The sequence below is a fragment of the Primulina eburnea genome, chromosome 10, assembly GCF_022965805.1.
Source record: "Primulina eburnea isolate SZY01 chromosome 10, ASM2296580v1, whole genome shotgun sequence".
Lineage (NCBI taxonomy): Eukaryota > Viridiplantae > Streptophyta > Magnoliopsida > Lamiales > Gesneriaceae > Primulina > Primulina eburnea.
This window is the reverse complement of record NC_133110.1, coordinates 34,981,508-34,995,803: the sequence shown is the minus strand read 5'-3', so window position 1 is coordinate 34,995,803 and position 14,296 is coordinate 34,981,508. Positions and strand designations below refer to the sequence as shown.

At 33.9% G+C, this 14,296-nt stretch overlaps 1 protein-coding gene across 1 annotated transcript in view; it reads left to right on the top strand.

The window, feature by feature from the left end:
- Positions 1-14,296, top strand: part of LOC140803366 (uncharacterized) — a 91,726-nt gene that overhangs the window by 39,752 nt on the left and 37,678 nt on the right. The window contains exon 6 of the mRNA XM_073159227.1: positions 1,767-1,780. Coding sequence (XP_073015328.1) covers positions 1,767-1,780 — 14 coding nt within the window. The remainder of the gene's footprint in view (positions 1-1,766; positions 1,781-14,296) is intronic.

The following is a 14,296-nucleotide window of genomic DNA, read 5'->3' as shown; positions in this document are numbered from 1 at the left end:
TTCCTCTTCATTGTGTCCTCAAGCTGACCAAAAGGACTCTTCCTCCAAGCTATGATAGGGCTCATTCATTCAATTCGAAAGATGGTGCTTTTTAGTTGATTTGTATATTATCCTAGTTGACCCTGATGACTGGAGAACTCTTTTTTGACTTAATTAATGAAAGCTCATATGCATCTCCTAAGCACATGGAAACATAATTTTTACATGTAAATTTTCTAAAAATCATGTTTTGCCTCCCTAGTTCTTTTGATTTGTCCCCATCTTATTGGCTCACCCTCCCTTTGCTCGAAATCCTTGGTCCACTCCTGCCTATACAGTATACCCTTTGACAAAGTGCTGATTTTGCAGAGTTATAGGTTCTATCAACTTTGTTGCTAAGAATTTGGCAATCTCGAAGCATGTCAAGTACGAAAATAAGTAGATCGAACAAATCTGCATGCACATTGACAAAAAGTAATTGTCTCTATTTTTCGGGGAGCTAATTGTAAATGTCAACTTTGAATTTTAATGAATAATATTCAATCTAATGTGGATTTTTTTTTCAAACCATGATAAAACAGATTTGAACAATAAAGCAACAATAACTGTAACATTGTTTCCTAGACTCAATCAAGGTTCACAAAATCCTAGGTGTTCTCGTAATCTTATTTACTATAAATCCTATTGCAATCCAATTTGTATTTACCAGAAAACCAAGCAGCTTTAATATGCAACTATCCAGTTATATGTGTCCGAATTCAGAGAAAATTATGACTAACCCCGTTTTTCAGTAAGACTTAAGATAAAGCCAAATTTTCCAGTCCTTCCTTGTCTGATCCCTTCTGTCACTTTTTCAAATTTTCTAACCCTAAATACATTTTGACAATTATAAAACAACAATAATTGTAACAGTATTTCCTTAACTCAATCAAGGTTCACAAAATTTAAATGTTCTTGCAATCTTATCAGAAATTCTAATACATCAAATCTGTAATTAGGAGCCAAGCATTAAATAAAATTGTCCGGTTATATGTGTCCAAATTCATTAAAATCCATAGCTAATCTTGGTCGCAATTCTAACTAAATAACCAGGGCTTCCAAATTTTCCAGTCCCTTTATTCAGATCCCTCAGTCAGTTGATGTATCTCTTCCCAGAATTAGACATTTTTGCTGCCCTTTGATTTTCAGAAAACACAAAAAATCAGTTCTTGTTCTCCACTACTCTGCAACTCTATTTATCTGTGTGCTAAAAGCAACAATGGAAAGAGGCAATTTTGTATGTATTTCTGTTATTTTCTGTGTGCACATCATTGTCTGACCACTATTTAAATCTATAAATAACTACATTCAACCTTTTATGGATATAATTGAATGTATTTCAACTTATTCTGGGAATCTAGGGTTTTGGTTGGGTCAATTCATTTGCTGATTTTTATGAGTATTATATATATGCCTATCTTTTCTGTGTAAGGTTCCTTCATATCATTACATAGGGTGTTTCTCATTTGAGTTTTGAGCAAGCTTTTATTATTCTTTTGGTCTCTTTCACTCAAGTGTCATTTTGAATAACTATACAGGTTGATTTAATCTTTTTTTGTATTGTTTTGGTTTATTCTTAATTATTGGTTTTTTTTGTGGGTTCTCCCCAATTATTATGTGTTACTCACTGATATAAAGATACATTTGAATATTTGATGATCTGAAGCATTGACTAGTAGTCATAAACCTTTTCCTTTCTTTTTGGCTTTCGAAGGTGCAAAAGTAGTTGACAGACAATCGCTCCCGCTCCCTGAAACCCGAGGTAAGATCTGCTACATTTTGGATGACATGCCCTATATGCAGGATACTGTAATCCCATGTGAAAATTATGTTGCTAAAAGAGTTCCTTTATAGCGTAACATTCCCGTAAGGCCCAAGGATTTGACTCGGGATGAGACTCGCTGTATGCTGATGAACAAGGCCCGGACAGAAGTCATTCGATATCTCCGTGACTAGTTTTTGGCTTCTTGAACTCATGTTGTTTGCAGACTTTTTCCGCACCTGATTCTTCTTCTAATTTTTATGCTCACCAATTGCGTGTTATCTTTTTAACACTCTTTATGGTCTAATCGATACTTCTGTTCTTGAAGAATGACCTATGCCCAAACAGAATCAGCTTCTATGGTTAAATCGATTTCATTTGCACCCTATCTATATTTAAGGAAATAGAAAAAAAATTGTATTGTTGAATTTTTTTATGGGAAGATGGGATACCTTTTTTTTCTCTCATGAAATTTATGACTTCGAGTCATCGTTTAGATTATACAATTACAATGTACAAAAGAACTAAGATTCTGGGCCACGAATGCAATCTCCCCTTCATGGTAACAAAGATACCTTCTCTAAGTACAATGTTTTGAATTCTCTCTCGGATGCTGCTCTGCTCTAGAGTATCCCTTTTTCACTTGGAAGATTGATGCAGCCTCTGTCTTCAATGCTGGCACTAGTGGTTTAGAAGGAAAGAAGACGATTAAAAGAGGGCAGCAAGAAGTAAGGGTGCGATAACATGTGGAAATTCAGTTGATAACAGAACAGTTCTTTTTCAGTCCAGGAGGCCCTAGGAGTTTACTTGGGATTAGACTGGTCATATGCTTATGGATAAGGCGAGGATAGAAGTCACTAGTTATTTCGATGATTAGTTTTTGGCTTCCTGCCAAGAAGCTATTTAATGAAATGAAAAGAAATTCTATTGTTGAATCTTTTTGGGGCAAATGGGATGCCTTGTTTTCTTCTAATATATTGTAGTTGATGAACAATTTATGCACAAACTCTCTTGATTGAGATGAATAAACTATAATCATTTGTAACTAAAAAAGATTAATGTTGTAGGAGAGTAGGGAAAAAAAAAAAAGAAAGAGGTTTGTATTTATAACTGTGCAATGTTTTTCTAGAGGTTTTCTGTTAAAACCGTTCATGTGCTATAACTGTGGAGATTTAGAAGTTTTGTGCTATGATTGTGAAAATTTTAAAGGTTTGTGCTATAACTGTGCATGTGCTACAATTGTCCAGATTTTTTATATTTTTTTGCTTCTCTTTCGGATGTTTTGTCTCTAAATATGCGGATTTTACTAGAGGTTGTGTGCTATAATTGTGTAGATTTTAGAGGTTCTATTACATATTTTAGAGGTCTTGTGCTACAATTGTGCTGATTTTTCATTAACTGTAACATATTTCTTTCTATTTTATCTGGTTTAAATTTTAGTGATCAAAATTTAATTTAATGTGAATAACGTGGCAAAAAATAATAATAAAAAAAAGTATAACAAAAGATTTATATAAATCAACAATGTGTGTGACATTATTTCCTAAACTCAAGCAAGTCCTACAACAACGTGTAATATTGTGATTTCATGCTTTATTTCAATTCTGGTTATGTGCTAAAAGTGCAAATTTGTTAATAACTACAAAAAAAAATTATCTATTTCAGGAAAAACTTAGTAGTAAATGTTAATTTTGAATTTAATGATGAAAATTCAATCTTATGTATAATATGGATATGCAGATTGTAAATAGGAATAAAATTATATAATTATAGTCTATGTGAGCGTGTGAGCGCGCGCGTGTATTCAAAGTATATTAGGTTACATAAGGATAAATGGATTTTAAATCCACGGATTTCGATTATATTTTTACTATTAACAATGAAACAATACATAAAAACTTAAATTTATATCTTACTTAATTATACATTAGTCACAAAAAATAGAATGAATTTAATGTCACTATTATTTGGTGAACTTAAATCCTTGCTCGTTAACATGAAACACTATATAAATATGGAAGATGTGAATTTGAATTTTATGTATTGTTTTTCTAAAATTACAAAAATATATTTGAAATCCATAAATCCAAATACCTCCTTATAGAAGATATCATAAAGACATTGTCAAATCGAAAAATTTATTTTTAGCCATAAGAAAAGCTTATTCCGGATAAATTTAGGATTTTATACAAAGTTCTTTTATTAATTAAAATTAAAATTTTGTATCACTCATTAAATGGTTAATCTTAAGTTCATTTCGAATTTTAATATAAATTATTATTAAGTTAGAGAAAATTTTCATAATATTTCCATTACAAGCATATAGATATGTAATAGTTGAGCCTATTAAAGGGACACCAATTTTTTCCCCTAAAATTGCCTATATTATATCGATATATGTAGATTTGATTTTATGTGTATATATTAGTAATTTTAAGCGCATCTCATCAAAATTATCAATATATTTTTGTCAACTAACTATTATAGATATGATAAATAACTTTTCAATTTATTTATATATCATTTTAAATATTCAAAAATTCTTTTTTATATATAAAAAATAATAACTAAGCTAATATTTAAAATATAAAGTATATTATTTATATGTAACATGTTGATATCGAGTCAGATTTTAGAAGGGGAGAGGGTGAACAAATTTTTTTAACTTTAAATCGTTCTTAGAAGTTTTTAGGCTGTTAAGAACTATTCTTGAACTACTAGCTCTATTGGACCACTTTAAAATAGAATAAGTGCGAAAACGGTTCGGTGTGACTAGTGATAAAAAAAAAAAGATTATCAGTTTAACAACAAACGGTCGGAAAACTTGAATGTGCAAAAATGTAAAGTGAGTAAATAAATGACACAAGGTTTTTTTGGATGTTCCGAGATAAAATTTCTACATCACTCATTTTTCTACTTAGGAAGGTTTCTATTAAAAGACTTTGGTTTAACAACATCTTGAAACAGCCTGATCCAGTTAGGACTTATCACATTACCTCGACTAAAACTCTTAGTGATAACTTTACAAGACTTAGATGTTTAAGAACTTTTCATTCACCAGAAAACACAACAAATAACAAAGACGCAATGGTCAACTTTGTAACAACTTGAATTTGTTGAGGTAGTACAGAATGATCTTTAATGATATGATGTGAAGTGTTGTGTGTGTGATTTGGTTGAGCGGTTTGAGATATAGACATTTAACAGTGCTCAAAGATCTTTGTAAGTATGCAGACTACTGATTGTTCAGAGTTTTGATAGTCTTCACTTTGAGAGTTCGGCATATTCATTGTTGAAAAGCTCAAACCGGAACTGTTTTTCAATGATCACTTGTACCAATTCTCGACAGAATGTCTTTATATTTATCAACATCGTACACTGCAATAAATACCATTTAATGTTCTCTTTACTTTTTCGTCTTTAGCTTGAATAGATTCTGAAATGTAACTTGAATGGCATACAGGGAAACTTTCTTTCACATTGGGAGTTGGGGGGATACTGTAGTTTTATACCGAAATCGGTAGTTTTGGAACGATTGGAAAAAAATTATCCATTTGGTTTTCACATTTCTGACTGGTGGTTGGATCGTAACGCTCTATGTTGAATGCTTATTAAAAAGTTTGTTGTGGCCAAAAATTTGAATGATCTGAAGCTTGAGAAAAACTTCAGCAGTTTGACTTCTGAACGACTTGAAAATCATGTAGTATGAAAAACCTGTTTTACAAAAAGAACACAGCGGTTGGATCCTGAAGCAGCTCGATTCTGTTTATTTTTTCAATCACCAAAACTAAAAGGTAATTGAAATATTATAACAATTTCTTTCCTTTTGTTGATGACAAAACCAAGCTGCATGGTTATACAGTCAGTTAAAAATAAGGTATAATAATGTAGATTTAAGAACAACTAATTGTATTTCATTGAGGTAATGAAACGACAATATTACACGTGTGTGAAATTTGTAAACATATTATACCTACAAAATCAAAAAAATTATCTCCTAATATATGAACATCCACTGCCTCCACCCCTTCTTTTCTTATATTCAGCACGTTTTTTGTGTTCTTGCATCTTCTTGTACTTTTCCCCCTTTCTTCATTACCATGCTGCGTGTATTCTAAGTTTTCTTGCAGCTGGCCGCTTATGGAGCCGAACCATTCATCCATATAATGATAAATTTAGCTACTTGAGATTGCAGATCGACCTCTATATTGTGTTGAACATGAGAAATTTGACCTGCTAGTTCAGTGTTAGACATCTTGATTTTTTATATTGTGATCAACAGAAGCAAGTCGAACTTGAGATTCAATAATGCTTATACTCTTCAGAACTTGGCTCTTGAAGCTCTCGAACATGATGTTGTGGGAAAATTTCTTGATCTCAACTTCATTTACAGATCATGAAATGTTGACCAACTGAGATATCAATTGATCAAAAGGTGACGTGGTAGGGGAGTCTAATTTTTTTTCCAAGACATCTAGCTAAGGAGCAAAAAAAGGGCTAGCTTGAAGTTCAAAAACATTATCATTCAAGGAAGGAAGTGGTTGAACAAAATCTTGTTCATTTTGGGTCAGTTCATCTTCGTCTTCCAGAAATTCAAGTTCAAATTGAACTTGTTATAGAAAAGTACTGTTAACTACAATCTCCTTACCTGACTATTTCTTATAAGACATTTCTTGTGCTTCATCTATGTCTTCTGAAACATGAGATTGGGTGTTCAAATCTAGATCTGTGTAAGAGCCTTCTATCTCAGTGGATGGATTTGGAATTATCGGAGAGGATGGAGCCGTTTGCGCAGTCTCAAAGATAGAGCACACTACCTCATCAACAGAGGTTAGAGAAATCTCTAGAAGCTCTTCAAAAATGATCTGTTTTTGAGGAAAGGAGAACATTTCCATCAATAGAGGCTGGGTCTTTTGAAATTTCAAACCGGTCCACCGAACCACTAGTTTGATTCTTAACCTCGTAAACAGTGGATTGAGGGAGTTCTTTCACATGAGTGGGTATCTAAACCTCTTGTATCTTTTTTTTTTATTTTCGAGTGGCTTGATCTTCAAAGGCTGGCTTTTGAATTTCTTCAATTTCAGATCGCAGACCAGCTAGACTTTCCTCTAATTAAAACCCAACAGAAATGCTTTCTTCTGTCTCAGCTTCTGTTTGTCATTTTCTTGGCACTTCAACTTAACGTTCATTGACCAGCAAAGTGCATCCATTTCAAGTTGACTAATTATGGACGCATCAACTTTGGCAGTTGGGCTGTGGGCTACAAAATTAGCACGCCTTTGTTGAATAGGCGCGGAAGATTTTACTTTAGCTCCATCTCGATGAAGTCTCGATGTTGGAGAGCTTCAGAGATCACTTGGGTCTCTGCCTATTTTAACATATTCTGTTTGAGACCAACAACTTCCTTGACCTTCTTTTCTTTCCAGATCACAGCAAAACGAACAACGGTCCAGAAATCTACCAAATTATCAAACTTTATCATTTTTTTCTTTGGCACTTCAATTGACCTGATCCATAGTCAGGTTTATGCCAGTTTACTACGTACATTTTAGCTCTCATTTCATTGTATTTTTTCGTAGCATTTAGGCTACTAATATAGCTATTCAGTTATATACTGTAAAGTGTTGAAAACTAAGAGTTTAAAATTGGCAGTGTATAAGTCCAACTGAAGATAATTATTATAGTCTGCTGTAATATATCAAAGTCTTTTAGTGAAAAATTTATCCTGAAGATAGATGAGGTGACATAGGAGCATTTAAAGTATATGAACATTCATACAAATCCTTGTGTTTAATCCTATTGTTTATTCAGTTTTCACAACACCTCAGCCTAATTATTCAATATACCTTTCAGTCTAATTCTGCACTATCATTAGTTGACTGATTGATATTGACACACAAGATCTCAGGATTAGTTCAATCAAATAACTGATTCATATCCAAAAGGTCTTCAAAAGGCCGGAGTGTTTATTCAACCTTCCCTTTTAAACACTTTACCCTTTTTAACTGATCCTAAAATTCGCTAAGAATGTTTTGAATTCAAGATTCGAAGTGAAAGATATGGACCTAGCCGATGTAATCCTTGGAATTAAAATCCATAGAACATCAGAAGGGTTAGTTCTATGTCAATTCCATTACGTTGACAATTTTTTGAAAAATTCAATAAGGATGATTCTGTATAGGCTAGAATTCTGATAAATACTAGTCAACATCCATCAAAGAATCGAGGCGAGAATATCTATGAATTAGAATGCTCTCGAGTAGTTGGAAGTCTGATGTACTTAAGGAGTTGCACAAGATCAAACATATCCTATGCAATAAGAAAATTAATCAGATTCACGAATAATCCAGAAGTTGAACACTAGAAAGTAATTTTCATATTGCTGAGGTATTTAAAGTACACAAATATACCTACTTATCCTGTGAAGAGTTAAACTATAGAGCTTTATCATTGTTGGAAACAAGATTCTGGAGTTTGACAAAACGTAAATCAATCAATTAACAAAATATGAATCAACTGATGCGCACAAGCATATTCGGCAACTGAAGACAGTTGACACAATGATACAAAGTAAAATGATCAGTTGAAACTGATCAGTTAAAAACAGAGTGTCTTAAAAGCTTCTCAACTGAAGACATCTCGGGAAAGACCAAAGGAGACAAACAAATTACAAGAGTGTCGCACCTCGATCACTACAGCATAGAACAATGTGTTTCGGCTATTGCATTTAAGACGCCGTATCACAATCAATGAAGAGAACATTGCCCAAGGAATGATGAAGTGGCAATCAACAGATACTAGAATTCAAATGCATATCAAAGTTACCGTTAAAAAAAAGGTAGAAATATAACTAAAAACAGCAGATGAAGAAGTGAGACAATCATTCAATCTTAAGCTTGCTGTTACTCTGTCAAAATCTCAGCTCACTCTCATTTGAATTACTCGTAGCAATCAAGGCTACAATCTGAGCTTATTAGCACTCTCTAAAAGTTGTTAGACTCAATTGTGCTAATATCAGTTACGTACTGAAAACATTGTGTATAACTAAGAGTTTCAGTTTAGGCAGTTGTAAGTCCAAACTGAAGTGGGTCTGTACAAGTGTTGTACTTGATCAAAGTCTTTTAGTGAATATCATATCCTTGTGATAGAAGGGGTGACGTAGGAGTAATTAAATTCTCCGAACATCCAGAAACAACTCTTGCATATTTCTTTCAGTTTTTGTATTCTATCTTTCAGTCAGTTACTTTCCGCAACTACTCCAGTTTAACTGATTGTTATTGACCAACAAGATTCCAAGTTTCAGTTTGTCACTAAACTGAACTCAAATATTCTTAAAGAACAATTTTAAGTGTGAGTGTTTATTCAACCCCCCTTTCTAAACATTCTTAGTGTGATAACCGATCCTATCAAGTGGTATCAGAGCAGTTGAATCTTGTTTTTGAATACTTCTGATCTATAAATCTTTTAGCATGACTTCTTTCAATAAAATTCCTATGTTCTCAAGAGAAAATTTTGATGACTGGAAAATCTGAATGCAGGCTCACTTAGCTGCACAAGATGATGATATGTAGTTTGTCATAACAGACGGACCCATGAAGATTCTGAAAGCAAACACAGCAATAGCCATAACTGAAGGGGCACCACAGAGAATTCAGAAGCCCAAAGAAGAGTGGACAACTGAGGACAAGAGAAAAGCCAATCTTGACAATGTGGCCAAATATACTCTATACAAAACACTGGATAAAGCAACCTTCAACAAAATAAAGATGTGCAAAACAGCAAAAAAAATTTGGGAGAAGTTGATTCAGTTATATGAAGGAAATGACCAAACAAAAGAAAATAAACTATCTGTTGATGTCCAGAAATTTGACAATATCAAAATGAAGGTTGGAGAGTCAATGAATGAGTATGATGAAAGGGTGAGCAGTATTGTAAATGAATTAAATGCACTCGGAAAAGTGCACACTAACAAAGAGGTTGCATTAAAAGTAATGAGAGGTCTTCCAAAGGAATGGGACGTCAAAACTATGGCTATGAGAGAATCAAAAGACTTGAACCAGATCGAAATTCATGAACTATTTGCTGATTTAAAAGCTTATGAATTTGAAATGCAGAACAGAGAAGGAGAACCATCTACTCCTACAACTACAACTGCCTTAGCAGCTGTCAGAACTTAATCAAGCAGTTCAGCTGAAAAATCTGCTGATCAGTTAAGCAATGATGCAATGTCATTATTCATCAAAAATTTCGGGAGGTTCATGAGAAAGAACCAAGGAAACTTTCAGAAGCAATACCAGAAAAATAATTCAAAAGAAGAAACAAATGCTTGCTACAATTGTGGCAAAACAGGTCATTACATTGCAGACTGTCCTAAACCTAAAAAGGACAGTCAAGGATCAACTGACAGAAGAAAGAAACCATATGAGCATAAGAGAAGGCCCAGAGATGATAAGAAAATCAACAGAAAGAAATACGAAGTTCTATTAGCAGAAGAAAACAAATCCAAATGGGCAGAAACTGATAGTGATGAATCAGAACCAGAAAGCTCATATAGCTCAAGTGATGAAGAGGAAGTCAAATGTCTAATGGCAAATGATGCTGAAGCAGAATCTACAAGTCAACAGGTATTTGATTTTAGTTCAATTGATTTTACAAGAGAAGAACTCATTTTGACATTGCATGATATGGTAAATGAATACCAGAAACTTGCATCATCATTTGAGGAAATGAAATCAAAGCAAAATGATCCCATAGACAACAAAATCAAAACTGATGAATCAGTTGATGAGTTGAGTCTAAAAAGGGAAATTGCTGAGCTAAAAGCGGAGAAAAAGAAAGATCAATCACTGATCCAGAAATTGAACTTTGAAAATTCAAAACAGACTGAACTCATTCAATCTTGGAATAAGTCGTCTACTGCATTGAATGAGATGCATAATTCTCAAAAATCAGTTTCTGACAAAACTGGTTTAGGGTTCAGTAATCAAGGAGAAACACTTTCAAAAGATACACAACCACAGTTGACGGTAAACAAAGGAAAGTACATTCAATTTGTCAGATCAACAGCAAATCAAGAAAAATTTGAGCCTAGCAAAATGAATGAACAAACCATTGAGAATATGTATAAGGGCAAAAGACATGGAGTTGGTTACAGTCCAAAAATCTCTACTGACTCAGTAAGTCAGTCATCAAAAATGTTTGGGAGGAATCGTTCAAATAACTATTCGAATTATCACAACTGCAAACCAGTCCAGAAAAGATACAGACTAAACAATCAGTCGAACCAAGTCAAAATACATACTGTGTGATCTATACAACACACACCTAACACACAGAAGCCGAGAAAAACAATTTGGAACACAGCTACTGGAAAGACAGTTAGACTAATCCAAGTATGGATTCCAAAGGGACTAATAAGTCGTGGACCCAAATAGATATGGGTACCAAATCATATTATGTATGTGCTTGCAGGTAACATGTACAGATAAAAATTCAATATGGTATTTGGACAGCGGATGCTCACGACATATGACAGGAGATGCAAGTATGCTATCTCAACTGACCAAATATAGTGGTCCAAACATTAGTTTCGGAGATAATTCCAAAGGTAAAACCGTGGGTAAGGGTAAGATTATCCATGGTAACTTTACTATTAAAGATGTATTATTGGTAGAAAATCTAAAGTATAACTTGATTAGTATAAGTCAGTTATGCGACAATGGATTTTTGGTACAATTTGATAAAAACTCATGCTCAGTTAAAACATCAACTGATGAAATCATACTAACTGGCAAACGATGTGGAAACACATATAAAGTCAGTTGGAATGAACAGCCTCATGCACCAGTTTGCTTCATTGCTTCAAATTCATCTCAAAACTGGTTATGGCATAAAAGATTAAATCATTTAAACTTTAAATCCATTGCTTATCTGAGTAAACATGAACTTGTAACTGGTTTGCCCAAAATAAATTTTTCAAAAGAAAAACTTTGCTCAGCATGTCAGTATGGAAAACAAGTACGATCTTCTTTCAAAAACAAGGGCTGTAAATCTTCATCCCGATGCTTAGAACTATTGCACATGGATCTCTTTGGTCCAATTCCAGTCATGAGCTTAGGGGGAATGAAATACACCCTAGTGGTTGTAGATGATTTTTCAAGATTTACTTGGGTTATATTTCTAAAATCCAAAGACCATACGGCTGCACAACTGATTAAACTCTTCAAAAAACTTTTAAATGAAAAATCAGTTGGGATTGATCGAATCAGATCTGATCGAGGAACTGAATTATCAATCAAACACTTTCAAATTTTCTAGAAAATGCTGGAATCAAGCATGAGCTCTCAGCAGCAAGAACTCCTCAGCAAAACGGTGTAGCTGAGAGAAGAAATCGGACCCTAAAAGAAGCTGCTAGAACAATGCTTGCTGATTCTGGGATTTCTCAAAGATTTTGGGCAGAGGCAGTAAACACTGCGTGTTATACTCAGAATAGATCGATGATTAATAAGAATCATATGAAAACACCATATAAGATCTGGCATGGAAGAAAAAGTATAATCACCTATTTTAAAATATTTGGCTGTAGATGCTTCATTCATGATAATGGTAAAAATTATTTAAAGGCATTTGATGCCAAATCTGCAGAAGGAATATTCCTTGGATATTCATCAGTTAGTATAGCTTATAGAGCCTTTAATAAGAAAACATTAAATGTTGAAGAATCTGCGCATGTTAATTTTGATGAACATGTACTAACTGATAAGCCAACTGATCAAGTTGAGCTAGCTGATCGATTGAGAGATATTAGTTTGGACGATGATGATAGAGATGAAAGTCATAACAATCAAGACATCTTCCAAACACCAGAACCAGAGATTTTAGATCAATTAAATGAGCATGAAGTCAATGAAAACAATCAGTTATTAAAGGAAACTGATAAAATTCAAATACCAGCTGGTGAGACATCAACTGAAGCTGAAAATCGCACTCAGATGCCAACTGAAGAAGTTGCTGATGCAACAAATACAGAATACAGATGGAGAAAATCACATCCACCTCATCTGGTAATAGGAAATCCATCTGATCCTGTAAGAACTCGCAATCAAATGTTAAATTTATTTATTCACTCAGCTTTTGTCTCACAACTGGAACCAAAGAAAACTGATGAAGCTCTTGCTGATCCCAACTGGGTAAATGCTATGCAAGAAGAGCTGAATCAGTTCACTCACAATAACGTCTGGAACTTAGTTCCAAGACCAACTTCAAAAACCATTATAGGTACGAAATGGGTTTACAGGAATAAGCTAAACGAGGATGGCTCAGTTATACGCAACAAAGCAAGACTAGTAGCACAGGGATATAGGCAAAAAGAAGGAATTGACTATGATGAGACGTATGCTCCAGTTGCAAGATTGGAAGCAATCAGGATATTTCTTGCTTATGCATCCCACAAAAACTTCAAAGTTTATCAGATGGATGTGAAAAGTGCATTCCTAAATGGTCAGTTACAGGAAGAAGTATATGTCAAACAACCTCCAAGTTTTATTAATCACAAATTTCCTGATCATGTATATTATTTAAACAAAGCATTTTATGGTCTTAAACAAGCTCCCAGAGCTTGGTACGAAACTCTTTCAAAATTCCTAACTGATCATGATTTTTCAGTAGGATCAGTTGATAAGACCTTATTCAAATTTACTAAAAATAATCATATCTTATTAGTTCAAATTTATGTTGATGATATAATTTTTGGGTCAACTAACCCCAAATTGTGTGAAAAGTTTGCTAAGTTAATGCAGGATAAATTTGAAATGAGTATGATGGGTGAACTGACATTTTTTCTTGGACTGCAAGTGAAGCAACTGGAAACTGGCATATTCATTAGTCAAACAAAATATACAAAGGAGCTGTTAAAGAAATTTGGTATGGAATCATGTTTAGCAGCAACAACTCCCATGAGCTCATCAGTTAAACTAGACATTGACGAAGGGGGAATATCAGTAGAAGCGACATTATACAGAGGATTAATAGGTTCATTGCTATACCTAACAGCCAGTCGCCCTGATATTGTTTTTGCTGTCTGTATGTGTGCCAGATTTCAAGCAAACCCTAAGCAATCACATTTCTCAGTAGCCAAAAGAATTCTGAGATATCTTAAGGATACACAAAATGTTGGATTATGGTATTCCAAAGACTCCACCTTCAATTTAGTTGGATACTCAGATGCAGATTATGCAGGATGTAAGCTTGATCGCAAAAGTACAAGTGGATCTTGTCAGTTCTTAGGAGATAGACTGATCTCTTGGTTCAGCAAGAAACAGACAACTATAGCTACATCGACTACTGAAGCAGAATATCTTGCTGCTGGTAGCTGCTGTGCAGAGCTGATTTGGATTCAGCAACAACTGAAGGATTATGGAGTCAAGTCAACTGAATCGCCCATATTTTGTGATAATACAAGCACAATTGTCATTACTTATAATCCAGTTCTTCACTCAAGGACCAAGCATATAGATG